Source organism: Sciurus carolinensis, unplaced genomic scaffold (genome assembly GCF_902686445.1).
Source record: "Sciurus carolinensis unplaced genomic scaffold, mSciCar1.2, whole genome shotgun sequence".
Classification (NCBI taxonomy): Eukaryota; Metazoa; Chordata; class Mammalia; order Rodentia; family Sciuridae; genus Sciurus; species Sciurus carolinensis.
In genome coordinates this window covers 501,812-515,862 of record NW_025920209.1, presented here as the reverse complement: position 1 = coordinate 515,862, position 14,051 = coordinate 501,812, and the positions used below count along the sequence as shown (strand labels likewise).

The 14,051-nt window shown below is 35.9% G+C and overlaps 1 protein-coding gene and 1 pseudogene across 1 annotated transcript; both read left to right on the top strand.

Moving 5' to 3' along the window:
- Positions 1-979, top strand: LOC124975050 (olfactory receptor 5D18-like; annotated as a pseudogene).
- An 8,380-nt stretch (positions 980-9,359) lies between these two features.
- Positions 9,360-14,051, top strand: LOC124975063 (olfactory receptor 5L1-like). The gene is made up of 2 exons (XM_047537942.1): positions 9,360-9,374; positions 13,128-14,051. The coding sequence occupies exons 1-2, from the start codon at positions 9,360-9,362 to the stop codon at positions 14,049-14,051; spliced, it is 939 nt and encodes a 312-aa protein (XP_047393898.1).

Here is a 14,051-nt window from a genome sequence, read left to right as displayed (position 1 = left end):
ATGATATTCACAGACAGAAATAAAAGTGGGGCCACATTCACCCTCCTAGGGTTCTCAGATTATCCAGAACTAAATGTCCACTGTTTATAGTTTTTTTTAACTATCTACAGTGTCACAGTGGTAGGGAATATTTTGATTATGGCCATAATCAAAATTTATCCCAAACTGCACACCCCCATGTACTTTTTCCTCAGTCACCTCTCTTTTGTGGATTTCTGCTATTCCTCCACTGTTGCTGTAAATATGCTGGTGGTGAACCTACTTGCAAAAGAGAGAAGCATCTCTTTTTCTGAATGTGTGGCACAAATTTTTTTCTTTCATACTTTTGTGGTAACTGAGTTCTCTCTGCTGGCAGTGATGGCCTATGACCGCTTTGTGGCCATCTGCAACCCTCTAATCTACACAGTGGCCATGTCCCAGAAACTCTGTGCTGTGCTGGTGGCGGGATCCTATGCATGGGGGGTGTCCTGTTCCCTGATACTAATGTACTCTGCTCTACAACTCTCTTTTCAAGGCTCCAACACAGTTGACCACTTCTGTGATTTCTACTCTCTGTTCTCCCTCTCATATTCAGATTCCCACATCATCTCTTTGCTACTCTTTGTTTTTGCCACATTCAATGAAGTCAGCACCCTGCTCATCATCCTCACATCTTACGTGTTCATCCTGGTTACCATCCTCAAGATGCCATCAGCCAGTGGGACGTCACAAGGCCTTCTCCACCTGTGCCTCTCACCTGACGGCCATCTCCATCTTCCATGGCACCATCCTGTTCCTCTACTGTGTGCCCAACTCCAAGAACTCCAGGCACATGGTCAAAGTGGCCTCTGTGTTTTACACAGTGGTGATCCCCATGTTGAACCCCCTCATCTACAGCCTGAGAATAAGGATGTCAAGGACACTGTCAGTAAAGTATTGGGCAGTAAAGTCTCTTCCTTTTGAGCGTCATATTACCATGGAATTTGCTCCTAATATTTAAATCGTGTTCATGAAAGTTGGTTTTAAGGATAGCATTAAAATGAATAGAGTTAATATTGTACAATGAAATTGAAATGGATTTTTCCTTCAAGGGAATAAACTTTGCTCTTTTTATTGCTTGAAATCATCAGTAATCTTTCTCATTTTCCTTATTTTACCTACAAAATTGGAATAATGATTACTTACAATCATACTCTGAAGATTAAAGAAAACATACATATCATATAGGATATGGTTTGTAACTTAAGAAATATTACTTCTGTATTTATTTCTTACAAGATATCTGACATGAACTACATTCTCAGAAAACCTATGCAGTAAGTGGCCAATTCATAAAACAGATATTAACACTCATGGGGAGCTTCAGAGATGGGAATGTTTAAATGCACCAAGGAATTTGAAAGGGATGTTTTTGTAAAATAAGCATCATGTGAACTTGTCCAAAATAAGAGAAAGGTAGGAATTTGGAGATATAGTTTATTGATGACAGAGTTTCAGTCAGAAGAAAACTGTATCAACAGAATACCAAGGAGGTAAGAATGCAATACTGAGTCAAAGGTCTAACATATATTTTATTGAGCTAATATGACACATTTGTGTATGTACGCCTATGTGTCTATGTGTGGTGTGTATTGTAAATGATTTCCATTGTATGAATAGAAATTTGAATTAAGGATGTTCTATTGCCTGACATAGTTTAGAAGTAGTTCTGTATGATAGTGTGATAACCTATAATGGACCCCACTAGAAGCTCAGACTGGATCTGGATCTTCTTAGAAAATCTCTTATGTTAAGCCATAAATGATTGAATTGATGAGTTCTTGCTTAGCATGTATTTTGAGCTGTTATTCTGTCTTTGAAGATATCACACATATTCTCGATTTTACAGAAACTTTTGTTCTGAGCATGAACTCTTAATTCTTCTCAAGAAAAATTTCATTTATCTCATTTTATGTATCAAAAACTATGTATATAATCTTCAAAATAAATTTAAAAACCATATATCAACCTAATTAATATAACTAATTAAAATATCAAAATTCGGTTTATCACTACTTCTATTTGAATAACTTACTCTGCCTTTTCCTCTGTTTACTAAATGTGTCCAGATAAAATTCCAAATATTCATCAATACAATGCAAAATATAAATTTCCACGTATTTATTAAGTGAGAAAAAATAACCTGGGGTATATTTTCATGTGGGCTCAATACAGTAATTTGTTATTGTGATATAATTTTACATACTTTATCAGTACTAAAAATGTTCCTTTCATATACACTCTTAGAAAGGAATCAAATCATTCTTGTGACCTGGGCACAATGCTACATGCTTGTAATTCCAGCTACTTGGGAGACTGCAGCAAGACAATCACACAAGTTCAAGGTCAGCCTGGTGAACTTCATAGGACCACATTTCAAAATAATATTTAAAATATGGCTGAGGATGTAGCTAAGTGTCAGTTATATCAGTTTGTGCAGGTTCTGGTTTCAAACCCAAGTACCACATACATGAAAAAATAATAATAATCTCATGAGCAGACACATTTTAAATGTAGTAGTGTTAGGAATATTTTATGTCTTATACAAATACATAAACCAAGTCATAACCTGCCATATCCAGATCAAGATCTGCATTAAATTATCCAGTTGACACATCCAATATATGGTTGCTGTTTCTAACCAGTGGGTTTTGGAGGGTCTTATGTAATTGTCTTTACACTCACTTTCTCAAATCCAAGAAGCTGTCACAAAGACTTTTTCAAGCCTAATGGCATACCTGTGAAAGATATATAATGTTTCACTTTATTTAATGATTCATTTTTATTACCTTTAATGCATTTTAATTTTCCATATAGTTACATTCTTTGTGACATGTTCATACATGCAAATACATAATTTATCTCACTTCCTTCCCTTTCCTCCCACTGATCCCCGTCCTCTATTCTACTGGTCTTCCTATTATTTAATTTCAAAAATCATTTTATAATTACATATAAAAATGTGATTCACTGTAATATATTCATTTTTGCACCCAGGATAGTTTGGGTGATTTAATTCCCAAGTGCCTATCTTTTTTCTCCCCTCCTCCCTAAACAACAATCCCCTTCCTCTTTCTACTGTTCTCCTTCTATTTTCATGAATAACCCATTTTATAATCCTTTATTGCCTCTAGCTTCCACATATGAGAAAAGACATTTGATCCTTCATATTCTGAGTCTGAATTTTTCAACTTATCAGATTCTCCAGTTCTATCCCTTTATTAGTAAATGATGATTTCGTTTTCTTTATGGCTGAGTAGAACTTTATTATGTATACATACCACATTTTCTTGATACATTCATGTTTTTTAATTTAATGTTGCCAATAAGACATTTTAATAGAGTATTATATTATGTGACTTAACTGTATTTATCTCATACCATCAGACATGCAGGAATTTTGTTAATTGAAATAAGGAGTCACAGTGAAACAAAATCTCCATGATCTCATTCATGTGTAGAATATTAAACATTTGATTTCATGGCAGTTAAGAATAAAAGAGCAATTGTCATTGTTGGGGAGAGTAGGGAGAGGGGAGATTTTACCATTAGGTAGGAAGAAGTTTCATTGCCGCTTGGCATGAAAGAGTGACTATAATTAAAAACAAAGTACTATATATCTCCAACTAGTTAGAAGAGAGTGTTTCTAAATGCACTCACTATGAAGAAATGATAAAAGGCAATGGAGATGAACATTAGCTTGTTTGACCTTCACCCAATATGCACATGAATAAAAGCCTCACATTGCACCTCATAAATGCATACAGATATAATGTGAGAATCAAAAATGAAATGCAATGAGAAATTTTAAAGCTGCACCTTCATATTATTCACTTTATGGATAGGGACCATGAAATTAATTCAGAAAATGTGTTTGTGCTGGGCTAGATAGTATAGCAGGAGGGAACTGAAGTGCATAGTGAGGAGCTGGGAAGATTTGCACCTTGGCATCAGTAGCCCTTACTCCCTGTTGTGGGAACTAAACTCTTCCCAGACACTGAAAAATGTTCCATTGCAATCAAATTCTCCAGGGAAAGAGTGGTGCTCCATGGGGAACCTGCAGCCCAATACTCCAACTTTAGTCTTGAAAATATGAATAAATTTAAAAAATATATTCTGCATTGAACTCAGGGAAAGCCAAACAACCTACTTTCCTATCTTTTTGATACTAGAAAAAGTATGTAATCAAAAAAATATGTTTTTCCTAACAGGGATTTATTAATGTACTTTTCCTGCAAAACTTTGAAATCAGTTGATGAACTTGGAAGTGTTGGTCTCTAGTCCAGATTGTGTTTCCATGGCTACAAATGCTGAAATATCATGGCTTCATTACCCGTAGCCATGGATATTTCCACTGTGGTCTGAGGAAAGAGAATAAATAATCTTTGCATTTATTATGTGTCAAAGGCCATGAAGCCACGTGTCCTTCATTGAAAAAAAAAAATCAATCCTCCTCCACTCCACATCATAGTTATTTTATCCAACTTAAATTACTTTTAACTTATACTGAAAAACAGAAAATCTGCACATATAATAGGGTACAATGTGTACATCATGTAATGTTTCAATCAGGTTAAATGTATCTGTCTCCTCAAACTTTTGCTATTTCTTAATATTGAACTCTTCAAAATTCTTCATTCTACAGAAAAAAAACAAGTGATCATTAGGAATGTGATAAACACCTCCGCACCAACAAATTAGAAAGCCTAGAATAAATGGATAAATTTCTGAACACATATAACTACCCAAAACTGAACCATTAGTACATAGAAAACCTGAACAAAACAATATTAATTTTGTCAGTAATATAAACTTCCTCAGCGAAGTAACACTCAGGATCAAATAGATGACTTCATGGGTGAATTGTACCAGAAATGTTCAGAATGCTACCGGAATGAGAGTAGACACATAAGGAGCACCACAGAGACCACAAACATACATCCATATACTTACAGCTGATGGACTTTTGGCAAAGACCGAAAAAAAAAAAAAAAAAAAAAAAACTTGGAGAAAGGAAATCTTTAATACATGGTGTGCTGGGGTCACTGGATATCATGTGCAGAAACAAAAAATAAAACCAGATTCTGATCATTCACCATATACCAACATCAATTGAAAATTCATTAATATCTTAAACAAAGACCACAAATTATGAAAGTAGTAGAAGGAAACTTAGAGACATGCATCAGGACATTGGCCTGGCAGAAGGTTTTTTGGGTATGACCCCTAAAGCACAGGCAAGACAAGGAAAAAAATTGACCAGTGGGATAACATACAGAAAAATACATCTGTAGAGCAAAGGAAATGACCAACAGAGTAAAGAGACAACCTACCACATGGAAAAAAATAAGGGCTAACTATCCCTCCAAAAAGGGATTAATATTCACAATGCATGAGGGACTTGAACAACTCAGCAAACCCCAGAAATGGTGCAATTAACTCTGGGCAAATGATCTGAAGAGCTCAATAATATTATCAGAAAATATAAATTAAAACCACAGTGATGTGTTATCTTACCCCATTTAGAATGGCAGTTACCTAAAAGAGGAGAAGTAACAAATGTTAATGAACCTAAGAAGTAAGAATACTTATACACTGTTGGTGGAATCAAAATCAATATAGTGCATTATGGAAATTATCATAGAGTTTTCTAAAAGTACCAGAAATATAACTACCATATGATTGAGTAATCCCACTATTGGAAAGTTAAATCAGAAACTGAATTGAATATGTGGAAGTGACCTCTGCACTCACATATTTCCTGCAGCACCATGTACAATAGTCAAGATATGGAATCAAACTAAGTATTCATTGATGGATGGGGGGGTGTAAAGAAAACAATGGAGTAATATTCAGCCATAAAAAGAATGAATTTCTCAAATTTGCAGCAACATGGATGGAAGAGAAAAATAAACTAAGTGAAATAAACTGGTACAGAAAATGTACTACAGGTTCTTACCTATATGTTAAAACTAAAGAATTGATGCTGTAGAAAGAATAGTCATGCTATGTGAAATAAGCCAATCCCAAAAAACCAAAGTCCTAATGCTTACCCTGATAATTGGATGATGATGTATAATGGGGTAGGAGGGTGGGGGCTCAGAGAAGAATGGAGGAACTTTAGATTGATTCTCTGGGCTGGGCTTATTTCACTTAGCATGATAGTCTTCACTTCTATTCATTTACTGACAAATTCCATGAAGCCATTCTTCTTTATGACTGAATAATACTCCATTGTGTATATGTACCACACTTTATCGGTTCATCTGTTGAAGAGCTCCTAGGTTGATTCCATAGCTTGGCTATGGTGAATGGTGCTGCTAGAAACATTGATGTGATGCTGTGTCACTGTAGTGTGCTGACTTTAAATCCTCTGGATATATACCAAGGAGTGGGAAAGATGGGTCAAATGGTGGTTCCATTCCTAGCTTTTTTTAGAAGTCTTCATAGTTGTTTCCGAGTGTATGTGTACTAATTTACAGTTTTACCAACAATGTATGAGTGTACCTTTATCCCCATATCCTCATCATCATTATTATTATTTGTATTCTTGATAATTGTCATTCTGCCTTGAGTGAGATGAATTCTCAGTGTGGTTTTGATTTGTATTTTCCTGCTTGCTAGAAATTTTGATTTTGTTTCAGGTATTTGTGTGATATCTGCATTTTCTCTTTTGAGAAGTGTGTGTTTAGTCCTTTTGCCCATTTATTAATTGAACTATTTTGGTAGTTTTTGTGTTAGGCTTTTCTGATTTCCTTATGTACTCTAAATATTAATCCCTTGAGGAGCAGGTAGCAAAGATTTTCTCCCACTCCACAATCTCTCTCTCCATGCTCTTACTTGTTTTCTTTGCTGTGAAGAAAAGCATTTTAGTTTTATTCCATTTCACTTATTGAGTTTTGATTCTATTTTTTGCACTGTAGGAGTCTCATTAAAGAAGTTGATGCCTGTTCCAATATGTTGGATCGGTGAGCCTACATTTGTCTTCAAGCAACAACAATCACCCAACTTTCACAAATGCTTCACGTGTCTTTAAGTAAAAGATTTTGAAAAGCAAATAGCTTTCTGTGTGACATTTGTTAGAGGAATTAGGCATCATATTCAAACATGGTCTTTATGGGTGTTCTTTTAACTTTGCTCTCAGGCAACCTCCAATTCAGTAGTAATTAATTTTGTGACAAATGTTTTTGGGTTTACCAGGAGCACACTGAATTGGTATTAAGCAAATATTTTCATCTGTCTAATTTATATCTAATTTCAAAATATTCCCCCATGAACTAGAATACATGTAAAATGTTCTTTTCCATGAAAATACATTCGTGTACACCAGAGGTAAAAAAGACTTGAAGTGTCATGATGAAAGAATTTCAGCTCATGAATAACATTTCAAGTTGCCCTTTTGCCTTAGGTTTTGGCTGTTGGTTTTTGTTCTTTTCATATTAGAGTAATTCCCAGAGGAAGATGTTACTGAATAAAGAAAGTCCTTGAATTTGAAGAATAGGAGAAAAGGTATTGTGGGAATGATAGCTTTGAAAGGAAACCCAAGATATCTTAAATTCAGAAAATCTTCAGATCAATCTAGGGAGAGTTTTTTGAGAATTTAGGAAAGGCTTATCTGTACCTACTTACTTTCATATAATGCTTAAATTTTGTTGTATCAAGGGGTGCACAGACTGTAGTTTGAACATTGAGTTCTCCGTCATGGAGAGCTGGTGAGGCTCCCAGGACAACAGCCTCTGGCATTGCACAGGGACTCTGCTCTCCCGAAGCCCTTGCAACTATGCTCTTCCCACAGTCCTGTGGTGGTGCAGACTGACAAGCAGCATGTGGCCCATTTCCACCAGGAATTCCCCGTGTGACTTTGGGAAAATTATACTTGTCTATGCCTCAGTCACTTCATTTTCAAGGGACATAAAATCACTGATATCATTTTTTTTTATAGAGAAGAAATATGTTGGATTTAGAAAAGTACCTGGCATGTAGGAATTGCTCAGTAAATGTGAGAAATGGCTATTATTCTCACTAATGAATGTTCATTGTCCCCATTTTTTTCTGTGGGGAATGATGTATCTTCAGACTCTATACTTTGCAGGAAGAAGCTGTTGTGTATAAGATAGAAAAAACTAATAAAATGTATTCAATTTAACAAAAGGCGAAAGACCTCTACAATGAAAACTGAAGAAGACTAATGAAAGAAATTGAAGGAGACCTTAGAAAAGGGAAAGTTCTACCTTGTTCCTGGATGGACAGAATTAATATTATCAAAACAGAAATACTACCAACCAAAAGCACTATACAGATTTAATGCAATTCCTATTAAGGTTCCAATGACATTCTTTACAGAAATAGAAAAATCAGTCATGATATTCATTTGGGAAAATAAGAGGCCCAGAATAGCTGAAGCGATCCTTAGAGATAAAATTGAAGCAGGAGGCCTCACAATACCAGACCCTAAGTTATACTACAGAGCTATAGTAATAAAAATGGCATGGTGTTGACATAAGAACAAACATGAAGATAAAGACCAATGAAACAGAATAGAAGACACAGAGACATACCCACATCAATAGAGTTATTTCATACTAGACAAAGGCACTGTGAATATTCATTGGAGAAAAGATGGCCTCTTCAACAAATGGTGCAGGGATAACTGGAAATTCATATGTAGCACAATGAAATTAAACCCCTATCTCTCACCCTGCACAAAACTCAACTTAAAATTGATCAAGGACTTCGGAATTAGACCAGAGACCCTGCACCTTATAGGAAAACAATCAAGAATGTGAAGAGAGAGCCTACAAAATGGAACAAAATCTTTATCACCTGTACCTCAGAAAAGCAGTCTCCAGGATATACAAAGAACTCAAGAAACTAAAGACCAAAGAAACAAATAACCAAGTGAATAAATGAGCAAAGGAACTGGTCAGGCATCTCATAGAAGAAGAAATAGGAATGATCATAAGAAATGTGAAAAAAAGTTCAACATCTCTAGCAATTAAGAGAAATGCAAATTAAAACCACTGAGATTCTGACTCACTTAAGTCAGAACAGTAAATAAAAATGCAAGTAATAATAAGTGCTAGTGAGGATGTGGGGAGGAAATTACTCTCATACAGCTGGTGGGACTGCACTTTGGTGCCACCACTATGGAAAGCAGTATGGAGATTCCTTAGAAAACCTGGAATGAAGCCACAGTTCTCTCCAGTTATCCCACACCTTGGTCTATACCCAAAGGACTTAAAATCAACATACTACAGTGATACAGTCACAGGAATGTTTATTGAAGTTCAATTCACAGTAGCCAAGCTATGGAACCAATGTAGGTGTCCTTCAGTGGATGAATGGATAAAGAAAATGTATTATATACACACAGTGGAATATTACTCAGTCATAAAAAAATGAAATTATGGCATTTGCCAGTAAGTGGATGGAACTACAGAATATTATGCCAAGTGAAATAAGCCAATCCCCAAACAAAAAGGTCAAATATTCAACCACAAAATGGGGTGGAGGGGAAGAATAGAAGTCCACTGGATTACACAAAGGGAACCAAAGGGAAAGGAGTGGGGAGGGAAATAGGAAGGACAGAGAATTAATCAGGCATAAATTTCCTAGACTTGTATTTGAATATATGACCAGTATAATCTACATCATGTACAACCACAAAAATAGAATCCTAATTATGTAGTATAATATGCCAAAACACATTCTACCATAATGTATAACTAAAAAGAGCAAATACAATTCAAAACAATTAAAATAAATAGATTTATTCATACAGTTCATAATGCCAAGGTTAGATCTCAAAGATGCAATGGCTGTATGTGGGGTGCAGTGTTTCAAATTCATCATAAACTCTGAATGGATGGTGTTAATCTATAATAACATATGAAAAAAACAGAACTCTAAAGTGTACCACATTATTTATTTTCCCCATTTATATCCCACAGTGGAAAAAATTGTTTGAATCTCAAGAGTTTTCCTGATTTTTTGTGGATGTTCCACAGAGATCAGTAATTGTGTTGAGAAGCTTAGGGAACATGCATCCCAGAGAAACATCCAGAACCATTAAGTCTATGACATTTTCCATCATAACATCTTCAGAAACAGGGAAAGCAATTGAATATCTACTCCTCGGTGGGTTGGAATACATGCTCATTACTTTGTCGGGTGTGGACATGAATAATATTTTCTGGGAACTAGAAACTTGATTTCTTTTATGATAGAAGAATGATGTGTAAAGGAGGAAAATAGTATTACAGATTTTGTTTTAAATCTGTGTACTATTCCCTTCCCCTCTGAAGAATCCTTTGAGAGATGCCAAGTTTTAAGCATCCCTTTAAGAAAATATACTTCTCCTTTTGAGGTAAAGGACATTCTCAATGGGAAATGGGAACACTTTAATCTGCAGAAGCACATATCTCATAAGAAATGCTAGCGTGAGAGAAAAATCAATGTGAACAAGGGGGATAAATGCCTTTTCCACCCTCCCTTCACATCTCTCTTACAACATGTCCATCTGTGCAACCTGGTCAAGTCTGCATGGAGAGGATCCTGACGGTCACCCCAATGCTGAGGGTGGCAATGAGACACCCATGAGAACTTCCATGGAGGGACATATACAAGTGAATCATCCCTGAAGCAGAAAAGGGAAGACTTACATTAGTTCTGTATAAAGCACATTAGAATATCTCTTATCGGCAGGTTTCTCAACTGTGGAATGACTTACAGTAACATCCTGGTGGAGTTTGGCTGTGTTGGAGGTGGGGGTGAGGGAGGGCGTGGTCATGTACCTTGTAGAGGGTTTAGCAGGATCCTTACTAGATGTCAGCAGCACATGCCACCTGCCAAGGTGACAACCAAAATGTCACCGACCAAAGTCACATAGTAGTTGCATTCATTCTTAGTGCAAAAGCAGTGCTCTGTGAGCAAACAATCACCTGATTTATTTGTTCAAACTTGAAAACAGGAAAACATTTTCAAATTTATGTGTTACTTTGCACTGAGAGAAAGACAATCACTTTTCCTGGTCATTTAGAGAAAGAAAAGCATTTGATTACGTATACATAATATTAGAGCTGTCCCTCAGTTTTATTGTTCACAAAGTATTAATTTATCAGGGTCAATTATTATGTCATTAAAATTATTTGACATGGTCATTTAAAGAGAAGTGTATTTTCTCAGATATGTGTGTGTGTGTGTGTGTGTATATATATATATATATAATGATTTTGAACATTTCCTTCTACCTGACTGTTCATTCCTAAAATTTTTGTATCATAAACAATGCTGTGATGTTTTGGTCATTTTTCTCGATTACGTCTGGTACACATCTTTGAAAAGTTCTTGAAATACAGTCCAAAAAGTAAAATTAGTTATCAAAAAATCTTTTGAAGGTGGAAAATGCATCAATATAGGAAGACTGTTCTCAAGAGTACTAATTCCCTGAACCATGACCAACATTAGACAATCTTATTAAACTGAAACACTAGGCTAATTTTTGAAAAAATGAATGATGATATGGAATACAACAAAAATTCCAGAAAATATTACCTACAATCTGAAAAACAATGGGTCTTTTTCATTAACAAAATTAAAAATAATTTTACAACCATGCAATGAGTCCCTGAAAGCCTCTGGAGAAAATAGTTATAGATCTGCCTTTGTCTCCAACAGGCTGGTTAAATTTTAACCATGGTTTTGTTTGTGTGGTGGTGAGGTAAGAGAATAAGGTTCCAAAACATTCCTTCCTTCCTACAAAGAATATGTCACCCCTATAATAAATGTTGGCACACAATAGCCATTGGGACCACTGCCCTCCTGTAGCCCTTAACTCAGTAATTTAGATATTAACCAGAGGAACCTAATAGAAATGGTCACATGAGATTATTTGTCTATCGCTTTAACAGCAAGAATAATAAGAATAGTCTTAGGTCACATAGAGTTTATATATTAAGGAATTAAACATTGTATTAGCTCATCAACATAGTTAGATTTCTTAAAACAATTGTGATTAGGTAAGGATGTCCATATAAAATAAATCAATAAAACATAAACTCTTGTGGGTTAATAATCACAAAGAAGCCTATCTTGTCAGCTGTCAGAGTGGAAACTCAGAAAATGTTACCCTAGATTATAAAATTTATTTCCTACAATCACAATATTTAGAGCACTGATCATAGAATAAGCTAGGTAAAATGGCTTTGAATATTACACAGAAAAAAATTCAATCAAATAAAACTATGACATGATCCCTCTTGACTCAATACCAAGTTAGAAATTTTGAAAACTAATCAAAGCATATATAAAAGTTTTTATAAATATTAATGATTTCATGTGATCTCAGAATTAAAATAAAGATGCTATGAATCTCCATTATGCTGTGCTTAACTTTTGATAAATTTCATATGAAAGAGGCTTTATTTCATTGTGGATAATATTAACTTTCCTATTGCTTCTGCTTTTTAAAATTATCTATTTATTTATTTATTTATTTATACCAGCCTAAACTAAATTTGGATCACATAATAAAGTATAACTTTTAACACAGCCACATCAATGTTTATAGAAGCTCAATTCACAATAGCTAGATTGTGGAACCAACCTAGATGTCCTTCAACAGATGAATGGATAAAGAAATTGTGGTGTATATACACAATGGAATATTATTCAGCCATAAAGAAGAATAATACTATGGCACTTGCAAATAAATGGATGCAATTGGAGACTATCATGCTAAGTGAAATAAGTCAATCCCCAATAAAACCAAAGGCTGAATGTTTTCCATGATAAGTGAATGATGATAAATAATGGGAGTGAGGGATTGAGGAATGAAAGAAGAATGGAGGAACTTTAGATTATGTAGAAGGAAATGAGGGGTGGTTATGAAAAATGGTGGAAAGAGACAGATATCATTACCCTATGTACATGTATGAATACATGAATGGTATGAATCTACAATGTGTACAACCATAGAAACTAAATGATGTACCCCATTTGTGTACTATGAATCAAAATGCAGTCTGAAAAATAAATTAATAAATAAATAAATAAATAATTTTTAGGTTTTCTTTTCCTTAGACACATCTAAAGTGGGTACATGACTGAAGAAACTCAGCACTGTGACACAGTTCATTCTCCTGGGATTGTCAGATGTCCCCGAGCTGAGAGTCCCTCTCTTCCTGGTGTTCCTTCTCATCTATGGAGTCACGGTTCTGGCCAACCTGGGCATGGTTGCACTGATCCAGCTCAGCTCTCACCTGCACACTCCCATGTACTTTTTCCTCAGTCACTTGTCCTTTGTGGACTTCTGCTACTCCTCAGTCATAGTGCCCAAAATGCTGGCCAACATCTTTACCAAGGACAAAGCCATCTCCTTCCCAGCCTGCATGGTACAATTCTATTTGTTTTGCACTTGTGTGATCACAGAGATCTTCCTGCTGGCAGTGATGGCCTATGACCGCTTTGTGGCCATCTGCAACCCACTGCTGTACATGGTCATCATGTCCCAGAAGCTCTGTGCAGAGCTGGTCTCTGGCTGTTACCTCTTAGCATCAGTGTCTGCTCTCGTTCACTTGTGCTTAATTCTTGAGATCCCAGGCTACAAGTCAAATGTGATCAACCACTTCTTCTGTGATCTATCCCCGACTCTTAAATCTGCTTGCTCTGATGTCACTGTGAATGAATTGCTGCTTTTCATTGTGGTCAGTTTCAATGAGGTCATTACCATCACCATCATCCTCACCTCCTACCTGTTCATCCTCATCACCATCCTGAAGATGCGCTCTGCAGAGGGGAGGTGCAAAGCTTTTTCCACCTGTGCCTCCCACCTCACAGCCATCGTCGTCTTCCATGAAACAATCCTGTTCTTTTATTGCCAGCCCAGTTCTGGCACTAGTCTGGACATTGACAAAATGACCACAGTCTTCTACACCGTGGTGATCCCCGTGCTGAACCCGCTGATCTACAGCCTGAGGAACAAGGATGTGAAGGAAGCTCTCAGAAAAGCTCTCAGCTCTAATACAGATTCCTAG